This window comes from Aphelocoma coerulescens, chromosome 3, assembly GCF_041296385.1.
Source record: "Aphelocoma coerulescens isolate FSJ_1873_10779 chromosome 3, UR_Acoe_1.0, whole genome shotgun sequence".
NCBI classification, from domain to species: Eukaryota; Metazoa; Chordata; class Aves; order Passeriformes; family Corvidae; genus Aphelocoma; species Aphelocoma coerulescens.
Genome location: NC_091016.1, coordinates 40,718,156 through 40,737,455, shown reverse-complemented (window position 1 = coordinate 40,737,455; position 19,300 = coordinate 40,718,156). Strand labels below are relative to the sequence as shown.

The 19,300-nt window shown below is 35.9% G+C and overlaps 1 protein-coding gene across 1 annotated transcript in view; it reads left to right on the top strand.

Moving 5' to 3' along the window:
* The window catches only part of CEP170 (centrosomal protein 170), a 96,619-nt gene extending 77,735 nt beyond the window's left edge, over positions 1-18,884 (top strand). Inside the window, exons 14-20 of the mRNA XM_069009904.1 lie at positions 958-1,192; positions 6,011-6,158; positions 7,609-7,776; positions 8,044-8,132; positions 12,017-12,110; positions 14,951-15,002; positions 16,532-18,884. Coding sequence (XP_068866005.1) covers positions 958-1,192; positions 6,011-6,158; positions 7,609-7,776; positions 8,044-8,132; positions 12,017-12,110; positions 14,951-15,002; positions 16,532-16,818 — 1,073 coding nt within the window. The 3' untranslated portion in view covers positions 16,819-18,884. The remainder of the gene's footprint in view (positions 1-957; positions 1,193-6,010; positions 6,159-7,608; positions 7,777-8,043; positions 8,133-12,016; positions 12,111-14,950; positions 15,003-16,531) is intronic.
* Positions 18,885-19,300: the final 416 nt, after the last annotated feature.

The window sequence follows — 19,300 nt, the reverse complement described above, 5'->3', positions numbered from 1 at the left end:
CATTTTGTAATATTATTAAAAACAATTTACATCATTCAATTCTAGTATTTTTCAATTACCAAGAGGTAGTCACCTTTTTTAATTTTCTGTGATACTTACAGAGCCTCATGAATGTCAATGAGTTTGGGGTATTAAATCCCCTGCAGGTTATGGTGATGGGGATTTCTTTACGCTTGGTGGTATCTCTTCCTGCTGGGAATGTTTGAGGACAGCACATCTGAAATCCATTTTCTAGAGTTCAGTAATTCTTAAGGGGACAAGAACCTCCTACTTAGTTTCAGTTCTCCTATACTTCAGGCTGTCCTCAGCAACATGGCTGTGTAATGCTTTATGTGCTGCATGTCAGAATATATACTTTTTTCTCTGAGGCTGCTTTTCTTATGGATGTGCTGCAGATTTTTATAACACAGTATTAATTTTACATTTTTTTTCTGTACTGAACATTTAATCATAGAATCATTAAGGGTGGTAAAGACCTGCCTATCATCTAGGAGTTTTATGCTTTTCTTATGTAAGCATGCATTCCAGGCTTGGTGCCAGCTCCATCCTTCCTTCATATCTCTTCTTTTTTTTTTGTGAATGGCATAAACCTTGAATGAAATTTGGGGAAAAATCAGCAGAAAAAGTGCAATCTGACTATATACTTAAATGTTAATGAATTGGGCCCTTGTTTTGTAATACAGTTTGTTTGAGCTCATATACAATCACTGGCTTTTACATCTTACTTCACTCATCACTATACAAAGAGCATTAGTTTTATGTTTTTATTAATCAATATTTTTTATTTAACACAAATTCTGTAGCTTTCTTTTAAAGATGTAGTAAATAAATCTTTTGTGAGGTACCTGGGGATGGATAATGAATAGCTGCGTATTTTTGTGATGTTTCTGAAATAATGCTGTTTTTTCTTATTAAAGATGCCATAATAATTCTTTTTTAATAATTAAACTAATTTAGTAAGTGCAAGATGGAGGCGCTTTCCTACAGATTATGCTTCCACCTCAGAAGATGAATTCGGATCAAACCGTAATTCCCCTAAACATACCCGTCTACGTACCTCTCCAGCCCTGAAAACCACACGACTGCAGAGCTCTGGGACAGCAGCTCAAAGCAGCAACACATTCAAGCACAGGATAAAGGAGCAGGAAGACTACATTCGTGACTGGACTGCCCACCGGGAAGAGATAGCAAGGTTGGTTTGAAAGGAGTGCCTCTGAAATAATGAGCATTGTACCCAGCCACTTGTACAGGTGCACAGAGAGGACACAGAGCGCGAATGGATTTTCTGTGTCACTGCTTACTACTTTCATTCACTAACTGAATGGGTAACTTAAAATTCTTCTTGGGAGACTGGCAGACAGAACACTCACGTTACCAGCACATCTCTTTTCAGTGGAAAATGATAGTAACTTCTGATTTATGATAGCCAAATCCCAGAAGATGAACTTTCAGTTGCATTATTGGGACTTGCAGAGGTACTTCGTGTATTTCCTGAGGCTGAAGTAAATGTGATTTTGTAGTACCTTTACGTATTGAGATAAAATTTCAGATCGATCACAGGTGACAGAGAGAGAAAAAAAGTGAGTTTTGGAATGTGAGAGACCATGTTCTCATTTTATTTTTTATTTATCTAGACATTATTTCATGTTAGGTACTTCCTGATTTAAAACATGCGTATTTACCAAAAAGTAATTTTCTTTGGTTGCAAGTCCTTGAGATTAATATATCAATACCTCTGTTATTGCTGGGGCCACTCTGCTTCAAGTGAACCAAGGAAAAGTTAGTTGCACATTCTGGTAACCAGTTATTCCCACATCATGCAACAGCCAGGCAGTGAAAACTTCAGAGAGAATGCACGTAAATGTTATTTAATACTTAGGTGTCAGGTTCTAAAGATTTTCAGGTTCCAAAGACTTTCACCAAACTTAATTTGGAAGCCTAAACAAGAAATACGTCTTCCTTTTAAGATTAATCTTTATAGTGTGGAGTATTTTCTAAATCTTAATACTGTGGAAGTGTTTTTCTTAGTGTGATTAATTATTTTTTGTTTCCTGATCCTGGTAATATTTTTTAACATTTGTTTTTCTAGTGTGATCTGTGCAAAGGGAAGATGTAGAGGCCTGAGAGGCACACAGAAGATACCTAAGGGACTCTCATAGTATCATGAAATAAACCTTTTCAAAATCATCTTCCTAGAACATCTCTTTCTTTTCAGAAATCTAAAGTTAGAGATGGCTGTAGGAAGGTCTGTGTGTATATGGGGAAAAAAATGATAGCCATAGCATATTCTATATGGTTCCTTGTGATAAATAGTTCTGCTGAACCTCTGCTTCAGCGAAACTTCTTGGTGTGTTTTGCTCATCTAGGAGAGATTGACACTGGAAGTAATTGATGATTCAGTCTAAGCTCATTTGATGGTTAGGTTTGCAGGTTTTTCTCTTCCCTTGGGATTCATACCATACCCTTTTCTACATTGATATATTGGATTTTAAAGTTGTTTTAAAGGCTGTGTACTTCTCCTACCTCTTCACCTTTATTTTCAGTGGAAGTGCTGAGAGGCTCAAATCAGTATTGCCAAATTTTTGGGTTTATGTAGAAATTTCACACAACCTACATTAAGTGAGCTTATTTAAGGTAAAGAAAACGAGCATTCAGCATCTGAGAAATTCCAGGTTGCTGTCATCTATTTTCACTGCTTCCAATAACAGCTGCTTTTGTTAGCCTCTGCTGAGAGCCCTTGCTGTAGGTCACTAGTTCACCCTTTCTGTGTCTGCATATCTTTGTGCTGATTCACATTATTGGTCCCCTGGCTTTATTTTTAACTTCTGTCCTCTGTAAGATACTTTTTGTCTCTGCTCCCATTGCCTTGCTAACCATAGGCTCTATTATTGTTCACACTGGGGTTTTTTTTCCATCCCAGCCATCAGTCCAGCCTCTATGATCGAGGTCTCTTCAACTCTATTTAGAGTTTTTAAAAAATTAATAGATGGTTATATGCTCTCATTAAAATTCGTTGATTTATTTTTGTTGTTATTGTTGTTGAATAACTGATTAGATTAGGCAGGTGTAAGGATAAGCCTTTCATAAAATACATGTGTAGCAGAAAGTAGTGTAGAAACCGTAAGGCAAACATTTCATTGCATCCATGTTACCATCATACTTTAACTGGTCCTCTGGAACTGACCCAGTTTGCACTTTGCAGAAACTTCACAATTTTCAGATGTTAATAAAATTGAAAATTTGAAAGAGGTGTTAGAAAAACTTACTGGGATAACTAAACTTGATTTAAAGCCACTTTGACATGGAGGGAATTTATACCCTCGGAATATCAGGAGCTTCATGTATATTTTGTTCAAGGATTTTAAAGTATTGTTAAAATGTTAAAAAAGGATGTTAAAATCCACTGACTCAGTATAGGAAGTGTAACATGGTAGACTAAGCATAAAAATGTTTTTGGAAATCCAGTAGTTCAGCACTATTACAGGTATCTTAGAAATATTCCTGTTTCATTGTGGTTTTTCTAACATTGGGTATTCTTTCACTATAGGTAAATAAGAACTAGAGTTCCAGGCTTTTGGAAAAGGTGGTCATGCTTTCTCCATCCCAAGCCGTGCGTTCTCACCTTTTCCTTTGTGTTGGAAACTGAGTCTGTTCCATATGTAGCTGTGTAGCCGCCTCAGTCTGCTCACTGGGTGAATCTAAAGCAGTATTTCCTGGAGTAGGTTGAGGGATTTAGGGAATTTGAGGTTTATTAGTTCTGCATCTGTGAATTGATTTGCCTTGTATGATTGCTAGGTTGGATGGAGGAAGCAGTAGAGATCTCCAAGGCAGCCTACAGTTGCAACAGAGTAAATAGTGTACACCTAAAGCCTAAGTCTCTTGTCCCTGATTTCAAAAAACATACTCCTTAAGCTTTCTGTTTCTGAAAGTTAATGTAGAATTACTTGAAAACTTCATTTATGAAAATTCAGGCTCAACTCACAGCTGGTGTCTTATTTTATTTTTCACAATGCTTCTTGTGTAGTGCTCTGTCTTGTTTCTATACAGAAATGTAATTGAGTACTAGACTATAGCTTACTGTCACATTGAAAATAATTCCAGGTTTTGTTCACATGACTGATGTTTGACTATGGTAATTATCTACCAAGCTGCTTACCATCAATGTTAGGGTTGTTTACTCTGATACTTCCAGGATTCATTTGAGTTCATTTTTATATAGAGATCTGACACTTTATGTAATTCTGATTTCTTGGTAAGAACTCAGATGAAGTGGTTGTGTCATGTTCAAGCATTGCTGATTTCTGTGAAGAGTTAAGTCTTAGTTAGTTGATGCTACTTTTGATTATGGTGTTTAATGACATTTTTCTTCTGGAAAATTTGCTGATAATTGAAATCTCCTGGTTTTATTTTCTTCACAAGTACTCATTAAATACCAGAATTTGTCCCAGAAAATCAAATGTGAATAGTAGCAACTTCTCTATTTCAGGAAAAAGTTAGATGATTGTATGAGACAAAGGAAGTAGCTGTTTTAGTATCTCTATTACTAAGAATATTGGATTTTTAATGGCATATATAAGAACATGAAAGATAAATTAAATTGACCCAAAAGCTATAATAAATAAGTTAAATTAACCAATGCCGTAATAGGCACTTATCATATTTTAATTTATTTAAATGAGCAATTGACTTGTCTTATGCTTTACTGTTCCAGTATTTAATAGTTTAAAATCAGAAATACTGTCTTGAGTGGTGACAGGTAATTGCCACATATTTGTTTACAGCCATGTTCCAATTATATGTGTATCTAAGCCACACAAAGTTGCACTTCATTGCAGATTGCTGATGGTTACTCACAAAATCCAATGCTGGAAATTTCTCTAGTTATGTTTGCCTGTCTAGTTGAAATTCTGTTCACTTAATCTTAAACTACCTCTAGGCCAGTAGTGTCCATTCTTTTTGACTTGAAGACAAAGTGAAAATAATGAGCAGAAGGAAGCTCACCTTGAGAAATGCATCTCTGTTGAGCCCGGGGTGTGTCACTGTCGTGTGGCTGTGCACCTCCTCCCACTTGAGTGGCGGGTGCTGCGCGTCACCGAGGCCTCGGTGGCGCAGAAGTGGCACTGTCGGCTTCTGTGCCTTCAGTGCTGTCGGGCAGAAGTGTGAGAGGGGATCACTTGGCAGTCTGCTCTTCTCAACTGTGTGATCCAAGCTGGAGATCAGGGTGTCATAATTAGTAAGGGTTTTTAGGTTTTGCTTTGTGGGGGTTTTTTGTCTTGTTCTCTCCTCCTTTTGGGGTGTCCTGGGGAGGAGTAGCACAAGCAGAGCTAGCCAAGTTTCCTCCCTGTGCTGAGCAGAACACAGAGCAAAGCTGGTTTTTTGGTGTGGTGAATCAGAAGAAAGTAAAAGGAATTTTTGGCTGAGAATTCAGCTGTATTTTTGTAATGCTATTATATCCAGGTTTTTAAAGGTATGTTCTATTTTTCCCACTGAAAAACTTGTCTTGATTAAATTTGAGGATTTAGGGAATTTCAAACACATGGGAAGCTTGATTTGAGCAAGCTGCAGGGCTGCTAGAAAATCAGAGGTCTTGAAGACGTTTTTTTCAAGTTGGCAAACTAAGGTATAAATTAAATGCTTTCTGAACATTTCAGATTTACTGCCATGTTACACAGGTCACGTGTGCAGTATTTTCAGCATATTTCCTATGCATCCTCTGTGTTGGAGATACAGCATATTGCATGCATCTGTCTGAATCCTGGGAAGAAAACTAGAATATTCTGTCTTTTGAGATTGCCTTGCACCTTCTTCCTCCAGAAAGGCATGCTGTTAAAAGCTTCAGACAGAATTTGCTTTTATGGTTCTACAGATAATCTTTCTGTTTAGAAAGGCATGCACGTTTTCATAGCACGGTTGTCAGGAACTAGAACTTACAGCCTCAAAGGCTGCAGATTGGGCTCTACTGGCCCAAAAGCGTTTGTAGGGGAGAATGTAACACTCTCTTTATTACTAGGATCAGTCAAGATCTGGCTCTCATCGCACGGGAAATCAACGATGTAGCAGGAGAGATAGATTCAGTGACTTCATCAGGCACTGCCCCCAGTACCACAGTAAGCACTGCTGCCACCACCCCTGGCTCTGCCATAGACACTAGAGAAGAGGTAGGAGATCTTCATGGAGAAATGCATAAGGTTCTTCCTTTTCTTTATTTCTTTTGCTTTTAGCATTTTGCATAGCCTTTTTAGTTACTTCCACTCAACCCGTATGCATGATCTCTGCATTGTTTTTTTTAATTTAAAGTTCCTTTACATTTCAACAAACAACCCAGAAGTTACCCTGTGAATACAGCTTTGTCAAAAGGATGCCATACTGTCTGTCTCTTTTTTTCCACGAAACATAGGACAAGATAGTTATTTGTTTCCTGCTTGTCTGTAGCCTTAGATACTGTTGGATGGTATCTAAGTGCATTTAAAGATACTAGTGTGTATGCAAAACTATATATAAATGTATACATTTAATTCTTTGCAAAGCTATTAAAAACAAAAAAGTCCCTCTTTTCGCAGGTGACATAAAACTTTCATCTTCTGAACACTGAAATATTTAGGTACCATCAGTTAACTTTAGATTTTCTTTCTTAATAACTTGTCAAAAACTGCCTTGGAGTAAGTTTGCTTTATGCCTCTAACAATTCTTATTTTCTTTGCCTACCTCTGGTGTGCTGTTCTATGAATATATTGACTAACGTGTTCTAGTAACCATCGCAGGTCTAATGCTGGTAAACATGTTAATCTGAATTTAAGTCATCACTTTCTACCATGTTACAATTCACCATAATAATGCGTTGTAAATGTTTAATGCATTTTTTTTTCATAGTATTCCTTTCAAAATGTGTTTTATTCATTTTTGTGTGCATAAATTTTGGTTAATACACTAGTTTACTGTGGTTAGTTTAATACTGCCTTTTTCTGTGGAAAAAAAGATATAAACAGCAATAAGAAATCTGTGAGTTGGGTACTCCGAAAAATTATAAATGCACTCACATAGATTTTGGTTTTAATTCTCATGGACTGTGGGTAAACTTTAAGGAAGTAAAACACACCTTTTCTCAGATCCAGTTAGATCACTCCAATTTTTTTATTATTAAATAATTCTTTTCTTCTTCAAAAAATACAGTGCATTGTGTACATACTGCAGGTGGCAGTATCTCCTTTAGTTAGTGTAGGTCTTTCTATAACACTGTGACTAATTTGGAAAAAAACCCCTACATTTCAGAGTACTCTTTTTAATTCCACAGATATATTCCATTAATCGAATGAATAAATTGTTCAGTACCAGTTTATAGGTAGCTATTGTATCAGCTGCCAATAAGCAAAATTTCAGTGAGGTAGTCTAAATTTGCCATGTATGTCTGATACTTTAAAAAAACCCAAACATTCATTTGTACAAGATATTCTGACACAAGAGATGATCATTTTATACTATAGAAGACAACAGAATGATTATTATTTGATAGGCATCTTATAAACTGTTTTAGGAGAAAAAACCCCAGTAATCTGATTTTTGGATGTATCCAGTAGATTTCATGAACTTCATTTTTCTTTTATCCTGCAGTTGGTGGACCGAGTATTTGATGAAAGTCTCAATTTTAGAAAAATCCCTCCAATAGTGCATGCGAAACCCCCGGAAGGGAATGGTCGGCCTAGTGATGCCAGACCTCAGCTGACAGAGGCCCTCGATCCCCCAACAATTACCCGCAGGAGGACTTGGAGCAGAGATGAAGTGAGCACACAACAGAATGTCTCGATTTTAAGCTTTTACAATTATCTCCCCACTTAATATTGTAGACATTATCCTGTCTCTCCTACCTCTAGCAGGTGGCATTAATATTGGAAAAAATTGTGTATTATTTTACTAGCAAAATGTTCAAATATCATTGTATATGTTAGCAATTAAAACATAAGTAAGATTATAGTTAAAGATACCAAAATATATGGAATTGTTACTATTAAACTAATAATATTCTTTCTTATTAAAAACTTCTTGCAGGTTATGGGGGACAGTTTGCTGTTGTCCTCAGTCTTCCAGTTTTCTCGCAAGATAAGACAATCCATAGACAAAACAGCTGGCAAAATAAGGTGGGTTTTCAAAAATTACTATTATTGCTGAAAATGTCTCTTCTCATCAACATTCCCAGCAGTAAAAAAGATAGGTATAATAGACACAGAACAAATGTAGGTAGTAGAAACTTGTCTTTTAAAAAAGCACTGTTAGCTAGGGATTTTTTTAGAATTCAGAAAGATTTGGAATGAATACTTTTTCCATTATTCCTTCTTTTTATTTCACTTTATATGAAGAGGAATATCAGGAAAGTTTACATGGACAGAACAACATCCATCATACTTCCAGCAGAGGAGCTGTAACTAGTAAAAGCAGCAAAATACTAACATATCTGAAGATTGTATTCTCATGGGAATACCAAAAATGATTTGACCATAGAAATCAAGAAGAAAACTAATAATAATCTATATAAATTGGTAAAAACTGTAGGTTAACTACCATTTCTAGTCCTAGTTTCTAGTAGGAAGAGTATCACCAAGTGAAGAATCAATTCTTTAGAAGCCTGTGACTCATTTTTACTATGCTATTCTAAGGATTTTTGTGAGTTGTTTTTACTGGTGTAAATCTAGGTCTTACACATTTCTGATTAATTTGCTGATCTTAAAATATAAGACAGCTACTACTGAATGTAATAATTATGTGATCATGTATGATATTATAAATACAAGCATACGTACAAGTATTTCATACATACTTAAAGAAAGGGGAATTGCTTTGTTTCTATAAAAATGCAGTAAATTCATATTAATAAGGAATTATGTAGCATATTCCCCAGGGCTATGTTCAAGACTTTCTTTTCCTCAGAATGGATTTGAATAATACCATATTATTCATAATTTCATTTATATTTTGAATCAGAAAAGCAGCACTACTTTTAATACTGTTTTTTAGGGAGCATATAAGGCAGCTAGTACATGTTACAGATTTTTACCTTAGCTTCGTTTTGAAATACATGAGTTCAGCCAGCTGGTGTGCTGCTATTCTTCTTTCTGGAATTAAGCCAGTTAAAATTGCTGCCCAGAATAGTTACAATGTCTTCATAAAAGAGGTGCCCCAGCCCTCTGATTATCTTTGTGGCCTTTCTCTGGACTCACTCCAAGAGGTCCATGTCCTTCTTATTTTGTGAACTCCAGAGCTGGATGCATCACTCCGGTGGGGACTCACCAGAGCAGAGCAGAGGGGCAGAATCCCCTCCCTCACCCTGCTGGCCACCCTCTGTTTGTTGCAGCTCAGGATACAATTGGGTTTCTGGGCTGTGAGTGCACATTGCTGGCTCATGTCCAGCCTCTCATCCTCCAGCACCCCCAAGCCTTTCTCTCCAGGTCTGCTCTCCATCTATTCTCTACCTAGCCTGTGTTTGTGCTTTTATATGTTACAATGAGTTTGCAGGAGTTTTCAGAGGTTGTGAAGGGAAGAGAGGTAAGGAGGTTTTGTGGTGAGAAGATCTGCACGGTGTTATCAGTGCTCGGCTGTGTGCGTGCAGTGTCATGGGCACATGCCTCTTCAGTCAGGCACAACCTAAGCAAATCAGTCATGTCAGTGGAGGTACTGCTTGTTGGCCTCTGCTGTTTGCTGTGCATCCTGCAAAGGGCACGGAAGGAAAAATGGGGATTGAGCATAATCAAGTAAGATTTGCCTCAGAAGATAGGGAGAAGCAAGAGAAGAAGGCAACAGGCATTTATAAATACATTTTTTTAACTTGAAAATTATGGTTAGAAAGAGGAAGAGCAAAGTTAAAAGGAAGTTAGAAATAGCTAAAGGAAGAATTCAAAAAGATGAAGTAAAAAGGAAATAGGCTTCCAGACTTTATAGTAAAAACAAATTGGCCTGTCCACTTTATAGTTTAAATAATAACAGTTTCAAAATTTCTAATTAATGCTTTCATTTTGTTTCCTTCTTTTTTAATGAAATGACTGATTAAATGAGAACTTTTTAAATTTTAAAAGAGAAGTAAGAACATTAGCTCTAAAAACACCACATACAGAAGCAAAGGCACTGATCATATACATCAGGATGGAATTATTTTAATAGAGCATGGCAAGAAGGAAGACGAAAAATCACACAATGTCACAATAGCTTACCTTTTTTTTGTGCTAGTGATGTTTACTGCTAAATAAAGCCTTATTTTCTATGTTCCTGCTGATTTCCAGGGTGATATAAATGCTATTATATTAGAGGAAGTATAGCTGCGTAAGAGTGTCTGTATACTGAGTCAAATATTTCCAGAAGTTGCTTTTTTTTTTTAATTACAATCCTGTAAAGGATTTCATTGTCTCTGCTTTATTTTCTTCTTTTTTTTTTTTAATGTGTATTTGAACTCCTCAATGACAGGCAAACACTAAATTTTCCATTATATTTGAACTTTCTGGTATCCAAGTTTGCAGTTGTATGGCTTTGCAAGCTTTTTCACTCCCAGAACATAAAAAAATTTGCCAGACATCTGATGATGAACTTTTTCAAAAGATGATGACCCTAGTTAAGGCCATAACGTGTTCCATGCTTTCTTCAGTGCAGTTTTGATTACTTTTAATTTATTTATTCCTTCCCCAAGAAAAAGTATGTATTAATGTTTACTCCTTGTATGCTTTGTACGTGAATACACCCAAATCTGGCAGAAGTGGTCACTTGCCTCAATCCCATGACATTGTGTCATCATAGTAGCACTTCCTTGCAGTGAAACCTCTGACATAAACACATTCCAAAGCAGCGGAGTGTGAAGACCTCAAAGACAAAAGAGTTAAAGCAGCTTCTGGATGAGTGGTCTACAGACATTTGTGCACTGATAAAATAAGGCAGGGTACCTATTTTGCAAAATTAGATATTCTTGGCAGGGTGATATATGGAGAATTAAATTCTCCATAGGATATACATAACTGAAGAAAGGTGAACAGAAATGCAGTACTAAGGCTCACAGCTTTCTTTCAAATTCTTAGTCTTTGTGACATTCACTCTATCATGAACTTCCAACTTAAAAATTATTTCTTCAGAGACCTAGTTACAGTGACAGTTTCTTTAAAATGTGCTACTCTTTGACCATGATTTGAAATTGTCTGGTTTGTTTGCTTAGCAGTTTTACTGCAGCTGTTTTTGAACTTTTAATTGTGAAATACCGATTAGAGAAGAAGTGGATTTGGACACCTCTGTGTCATCATGGTGTCACTTCACAGACCTTAAATATCTGCACATTGCTTTTTTTTTGCTTTTTCTTTTCCAATTGTGCCAATGAAGAAAGTTTAAATTATGTTTATTATATGACAATGGAAACAAAAATTTTATCAAGCAGGGAACTGAACATAAAAAATAGGAATCTCACAGTATGCTTTGGGGTTTTACAATTTGAAGTGACTTCTTTAAACGTTAATATGAGTGATACTCATACTACTAAAACATACATACATATATATATATATAAAATTTACATATTAATACTTTTCAATGAAAACTTCTTCTATGAACAGCATTTTTGTAATTTCCTAAAGTGTTTTTATTTTTTATGAATATAAAATACAAGTGTAAAAGTTGAATTCATTTATCTTATGTTTTGCTATTGTTGTAAAATGCAGTATTAATGGAGAATTTTCTCCCTACAGTAAAATAGTTGGCTTTAAAAAATGTGTCAGTACTGGAGGACAGAATCAGCTGTGTCTGTATGTATATACACCAAATATTTAGCTACAGAACTGCCATTTTAATGTCAATAATAATGCTTTTGCTGAAAGCCTGTATGCTTCCCTGAAAATTTAAACTGTATGGTTACATTCTATCAGGTTTCAATATTTTACATTTTACTTTCATTCAGTACTCCTAATGCTGTTTTCTCCTATCATGTTATTTCATCTTTCAGTTTATTTTGTGGGGTTTTTTTCTATTTTAAACATACTGTTGTATTTCCTTCTTCTAGAATATTATTTAAGGACAAAGACAGAAACTGGGAGGAAATTGAAAACAAGCTACGAGCTGAAAGTGAAGTTCCTATTGTGAAAACATCAAGCATGGTATGAATCTTCTGGGACTGATTATGCTGCTTATCTAATGGCTAAGTAATCAGTAGAGGAATGTGTTGTATTTCAATGACATAAGGGCAAAAATCATTAAAAGGCTTTATTTAGACACTAAGTATATTTCAAGAATAAACCTAATCTTTAATAATTATTAAGACTTACTGTCTCATAAAGAAAGAAGTAATTGTTCAGGGAAAATTCAGATAAAGAATGCAGTAAAAGGGATTCAGACTATATATAGACCATCAGTATATTTGTTTAACAAAAGGTAACAACCATTATTTTGAATGTTAGATTGCTTTTGAATGAACTTGTTTTAAAATCTAAAAACTACTTTACCTACTAATCATTAATACTTAGTATATAATACTTAACACTATTAATACTGATTATTACTACTTAGAGAAGTTGTTGTGTTCTAATACACGTGATGAAAATAATCCATAGACACATTGCAATAAAAGGACTCTTCAGTGAAAACTAATCCCATTGGTTTTGTCTGGAAGTGGTACCCATAGGGTGCCCACTGGAACTCCAGCTGTTTTATGTAAAAGCCTAATAACATAAATCAGCTATGGTTTATGGCCCAATTCAGGCCATGTCATGACCAGACTATGTGACAATGTGAGGGGACAGACCACACACTGTGTCTCAGTACACTTCTCCTTTGCTTCTAAACACAGAGTGTAGAGTTTGAAAAACATCCTTGCATGTGAGAGCAGGCAGAGCTGAGCTACATTATCCATCTGCAGAGTCTTGCTCTTAAGAACGTCTGCTTACAGAGGCAGGTTTTTTTTCTGGGAGAAAGGTGGGAAACTGCTCACATACTTCATATGGATTGCTCAGAACTCAAATGTGAATACATTTCCTCTGGCATTGAATGGGCTAGCACTTCTCTGTTAGCCCATCATCAGTTATTAAACTCCTCCAGACTGATTTTTCCTGGAAGTATAAAAAACTTGGCCTGTAATTTCTGCAGAATGGTGTATTTATCAAGAGCAATCATTAGTGACTCAGTATTATAATTTAATAGGTTTGCTGATAGTTTTTTTAATTTAAAAAATTAAGTAAGTTCATGGAAGTTTCTAATTTTAGAAATACTACAATATAAGGAGTTTCTCTTATCCATGTGCAGAATAAGATCCAGATTTAATATTTTATATTCTAAATGCCCTGAATATGGGGTTTTAAGATACTCCTTAAAAAAGAAAAAGGTTAGTTGTATATTTATTCCTAAATTTAGCATTTTACTAAATTTTTTTCAATGTATTGAAGCATCTTGCATTGCTTGAAAGTTTTTGGGTTGTTTGGCAGTTTTTTGTCTGTGCACTGATTTTCAAGTTTCTGCTTAGTTTTCAGAGCAATATATTTTCCAAATGCAGTGCTTAATTTCACCACAGAACATTAAAAGTTAAGAGAGACAGTTGTAAGTGATGTTTGTTTTGTCCTTGGAACATTTATGTCCAGCTCAGATAGGAAATCTACTAAAAGATATGACTTCATAAAGATAATCAATCTCTTTGCCACCCTGAAAATCACAGTACTTAGTACAGAACAGCTTTCTGAAATGGATTAATGGTTTTCTGAAATCAGTGCCTTTGAAAATTCTCAGCTTTAGAATACCACTGACAGCTCTCCTCAGCAGTTGGATTAACACTATTGTCCAGTGTAGGACCCTTCAATTGTAGGATTTATGTATTTATATTAATATAAATATGCTAATTCTGTAACTAGGAAAATGACTCGGGGAAGTGGTCACAGCACCAAGCCTGCCAGAGTTCCAGAAGCATCTGGAAAATGCTCTCAGGCACATGGTGTGATCCTTGGGGTGTCCTGTGCAGGGCCAGGAGCTGGACACAATGATCCTTGGGGGTCCCTACCAGCTCAGGATATTCTGTGATTCTGCAGCTTAAGATGTAGTACATTTAATGACTGCCATGTTTCTGAGTGTGTTGCTGGGGCTGTGGCTGTCTTAGCACAGGGGAGAAAAATCTCTAAGGCAGAGGAGTGCTGAGGCCCCAGCACTGGTGTGCTGTGCAGGGTCTCGTGGTGACAGGGCCAGTGGGTGCAGACAGAACCTTGATGCAGTCATCTCACTGTCTGACTCACATCTCTACAACCTTATAAATCACTCTGTTCCATTTAATACTGAGTTCATCCTGTAACTTCCCTTTCAAGGTCTGCTGTTACTTTGCCCGATCTCTACAGAGCTGTGGTGTCTGTAAGTCTGTGCTTGAGCAGAGGTGGCACAGGCAGATGAGCAAGGGTCAGAATGAGGCCTTGTGGACAGCAGCAGGCAGTCAGTGCAGAAGGCTCTGGATTTCTGAGTGGGACATGGCTTGCCAGCCTCCAGCACAGCCACACAGGACCCCTGGGGTACATGGCTGGGCCACCACCAGTAGGGATGTTCTTGATGCCAGAAGGGACAATCCAATTAGCAAATTGCAATTGCTGAAGGTGGGGAGGGTGGTTGTTCACTACTGAGAGGTAGTTTAAATCTCTTCTTCCATAATGGAAATTTCCATTATTTTTCCATCATGGCCTTAAGGTGGGACAGGGGAGATTCAGATTAGGTATTAGAAAAATACTTTTCACTGTTAGAGTGGTCAGGCATTGGAACAGGTTGCCCAGAGGGGTGGTGGAGTTACCATCCCTGGAGTTGTTTAGGAGGCATCTCCTAAACAACTAGGATCTGACACTGGGTGATGATTTAGTGGTTTAAGGGGTGCAGTGGCAGTGCTGGGGGGTCAGCTGGACTTAATACTTCAAGGTCTCTTCTGACCTTGGCGATTCTGTGATTCTATGACAATGAAACATGGTTGTTTCTTTTCTAGGAAATATCATCAATCTTACAGGAACTGAAACGAGTTGAGAAGCAGCTCCAAGGTACAAATCTTTTTTCACTTTTCTCTTCTGTGGTTGCTTGTTTAATTTTTTTTTAATAGACATCTATATGTGTATATGTACACCATGAAACAAAGTTACTGTGATTTATTAAAATTTATTCACAGTATCAGTTTTATGCATTTATATCATATAACTGCTGATACATTTGATAAACAAACATGGCTGGGCTTTTTTAAAAGCAGAAGAGTGATCATATCTTTTTATATGGGTGATAAAAGGATAAATAAGTAGTCCTGAGAATCCCAAAGGAATTATTTGTGAAACAGTCTTAATAGAATATTTTTGTGGGTAAATATTGAAGAGTAGGTGATAGAGAATCCTGAGATCAGGCTTTATAAAATAAGCTGTGCACATCAGTAATACCCTCATGTGTAGCACAATTCAGTATAAGGAATGCACTGAGACATAATCTGTAGGAAACCTCAAAAAAACCCACAAGTGTCTGTGTTACAATAAAATGAAAATTTAGAATTAGCTCTTGACATCCTCCCTTCACACTGCAAAATCCAATCTTTGTCACTGTGGAGCCCGCAGACTACAAAATTGAAAAGTTACTTGGCTTTTCACACACAGTCTTCTCTATATATAAAGTGGAAAGAAGTATGTTTTTCTTACAAGGTCTGCTATTTAATTATTTAATATTATTTAATATTGTTTAGTTATTTAATATTAATGTTACATATATTCCATTTATCAAAATAAACTTAAAACTGAGTATTTTTTAAAAAAAGAAGTTGCAGTCTTATTTGTGTATTGTTTATGCTTAGTTTACTGTTCAATAACAATGGTGGTCAAATAGATTAGTGGTCCATGTTTATTATTATGTTAGTTGTAAACTTATCTTTTTTGTTTTTAGTATTCAGATTTTATCCTATTGCAAAACATTTTTTTAAAAAGAATGTTTCAGGAGGAGTCATTAACCACCTTTAGAGACAAATTAGTAATAAATGTTAGTACATTTTTGAAAATAAAAAAGAGTTCTGTTAAATGTGACAAATATGTTAATAGTATAATTATAATAGTATAATAGGTGCTTCAGTTTGCCCTCACTGAGTAGCTAAATGATTGCTCTTTTATACAAATTTGGTTCAATCATGGAATCAGCAACTATGGCTGTTTTCTGGGGGTGGGGTGGAACAAAGCATGATAAAATGGTAACATCAGGGGGAAAAAAACACTTAAATTAAAATTCCCTTTTTCAGTCCCTATGACCTTATCGTAGGTAGTTTATCATTTCTGTTTCCTGTCCACACATCAGGCAGTGTTTAGTTTGTGCAGTTTCATTTCAGCTAAGTTTTAATTTATGTAACTGCTTTTGAATATATGTATCAGTTTACAGCCATGTTGGATACACCATTTCTTTGTCATGGGCAGCACACATAAAATCTCACGTCTGTCATCATAAAAATAAAAGTGTAAGATAAGGATTTCCATACTTTTATAGTAACAGAAAGTTGTAATTTTTATGGCTTCTTCCCTATCCTTCTCATCTTTTCTTGATTGCTTAGCAATTAATGCTATGATTGACCCCGATGGTACCCTGGATGCTCTGAGCAACTTGGGATTCGCCGGCCCCATGTTACCAGCTCAGCCGAAGCCGAAGTCCAGCCCTGTTTCCCAAGGCCCCCGCCCTCCAGCGCAGCCAAACTGCCAGCCCGAGGCTCGGGCTGCTCATCCTGCCACCGGCCCTGTGGCAGCGGAATTGGAAAATGCTGAATCCGAGGCAGATTTCAGCATACATTTCAATAGGTTTAACCCAGATGGGGAAGAAGAAGATGCCACCCTGCGTGAGTGACATCTCAGTGTTTGATACAAAAACCTTTCATGTGGAATGTTTAGAAAATCAAGGAAAACTTACAATGTTCGTTTTTATAATTAAAGAAAAAAAAAGGCTTGGTCAAACAGCAGTTGTTTTATTAAACCAGTTTTCTTTAATTGTGATGCTTTGATTGTCACACAAATCCTTTTCAAATCATAAAGATATGCATAGATACAGTGTAGGAAAGCAGATTGTGGCAGGTTTGCCCTTTGTGGTTGTGTGCTTTGCAAAAGAATTATTATATCAGCAGTTTTCCCTTAATAGATTTATTTCTTTTTAAAAGCCATGCAAGCAGTCTAACATTTACTGAAAACCCCAAATCTCTTTGCCAAGCTGCTCTGATGAATGGACTTCCTCCTCTAAAGCTTGTACAGAACTGTTGAACAGTTACATTTGATTCTGAATTAGATGATTTATATAGGAAACATTATCTTTGACTACAATGACACATTACTGCGAAAGTAAGACAGATTTTAGAAAGCATTCATCCTCACGTACTGGAAAATCTCAAACAGTTCTGTGGTTTATGTAACCTTGTTGCTGCGTAAATTGTCTTGGGGTTTACAAATAAGTTCACATATTATGTTTGCACTAAGATTTGCTGGGAGTGGTAGGTGAACATATCGATGTCATTGAACAGCAAGCAGTGTTTTGGTGTATATACAAAACTGATAATACTGTCCTTGTATTATCATTACAGTGTTTTAATCCACTTTCTGAAAAGACTATTTGGCACTTTTTGATCTTCTTCAAAAGTCTTTTTGATGTTAACGAAAGTAGAAGTGTTTCATATCTCATTTCCCAAATCTTTGTTGAAACTAGGAAACAAATTTAAACATATAGTAATGTGGGACATATTAAAGCATATTGAGCCAAATGGGCTCTCACCAATCCAAATGCAACATAAGCTTACAGAAGAAATTACTGTTTATTTGGAATGATCATGAGATGTAAAATTTTCTTTAGGGGACTTGGAAATAGAGTTGTCATGATTTGCTTGATCGATAGATGCACTCCCAAGCAAATGGTTTTATTTGCTTCTGTATATTTTCCTGTAGTCTTGCTAGTAAAGCTGTCCCTGTCTTACATATTTAAAAGGATTCTGAACGACGACTGCTAACATGGACATTTTGCTTATTATCACTGAAAAGCAAGTCTATTTAAAGTTTCCTATATAAGCCTTATTTTCCTTATCAGTTGTCCCAGTAACTTAACATTTGGAAATAATAATAAAAATTAAAGTAAATTACTTTGTATTTCCAGAACACTGTAATTTGGAGGAATGTTTTTTCTGTTAAATGTAACTAATAGACTGGAATTTTCTTATGTTTGCATCAGTCTCTATATATTAAGGTTAAAGATACAGTTTTGCAGCTTTTATGAAATGGTCTTTAATATTTCAGCAATAATCCTATATGAGATTTGTTTTTAAAAAAACCTACTTTCTGTACGCTTTTAAATTGTACAGGCTTTCAGAAATCAGTAAGAGTTGGACCAGTTAATAAAGATGCAAAAACTTTTTTTGTAGAGATGTAAAAACAAAACCACTAATCTGTTGTATAATGGATTTCATATTTTCTTTAAAAAAATTAAAAGCAAACAGTCTTCATATATGACTCAATATGCTCTACTCCAACTAACTGTGGGAGCCTGAATGACACTAGATTTCAGAGGCTACAGGAAAACTTTTTGGAGGTGCCGAAGGGCAAAAATAAATGGAAACTAGAGTTAGGTGTTGAAAACTGAGTGTACCAAACCATCACCATAATTCCTTCTTTTGTTTAATGCTTGGGAACATAATTTTTCTGCAGATTCAAGTGAAAAGTAGGAAATGGCTAGGAAGGATTAAAGGTGCAGGCTCTTCATATGAGATTCTGTTTGTGTTATTTCAGGCATTTTTACCTTTATGTTGTGTAATAAGCATTTTGCATTACTATGTTATTATTTTGTATGGACATGTTCTCCTTATTTATTTTTGTTACATTTATTATGTATGTTATTTTGTTATATGCATTTACAACTCCATTTTTAAATAAAGTGTTTCTGGAACTTTACAAATGTGTGAATATGTAATTGAGAGCTGGGAAGTTCACACAATCTTCCTGCAGACTAACTCGCCTTTACTGAAAGAGGAAATTACATTTTTTCATAAATATCTTCTCTGCAGAAAAAGTTCTGTTATTGCTGCCACTGCATCATTTATTCTGTGCTGACAATATTGGCTCATTTTTTCGTACTCAGGTTCTTTTTCACACTTCAATTGATTTTGTGTGCAAAGCTAGAGGCAAAAATAATCCAGTATGCCAGTCACCAAACAGTGGCTCTGATTCCTTTTGTAGAATGAAAGTGAGTTTTAATGCACCTGCCAGCTGCAACAGTAGATGGTTATCAGACTGCTTTCCCTCTGCTTCATATACTGGAAAACTTTATTGAGCATTCTAATTTGGCTCCAGACTGG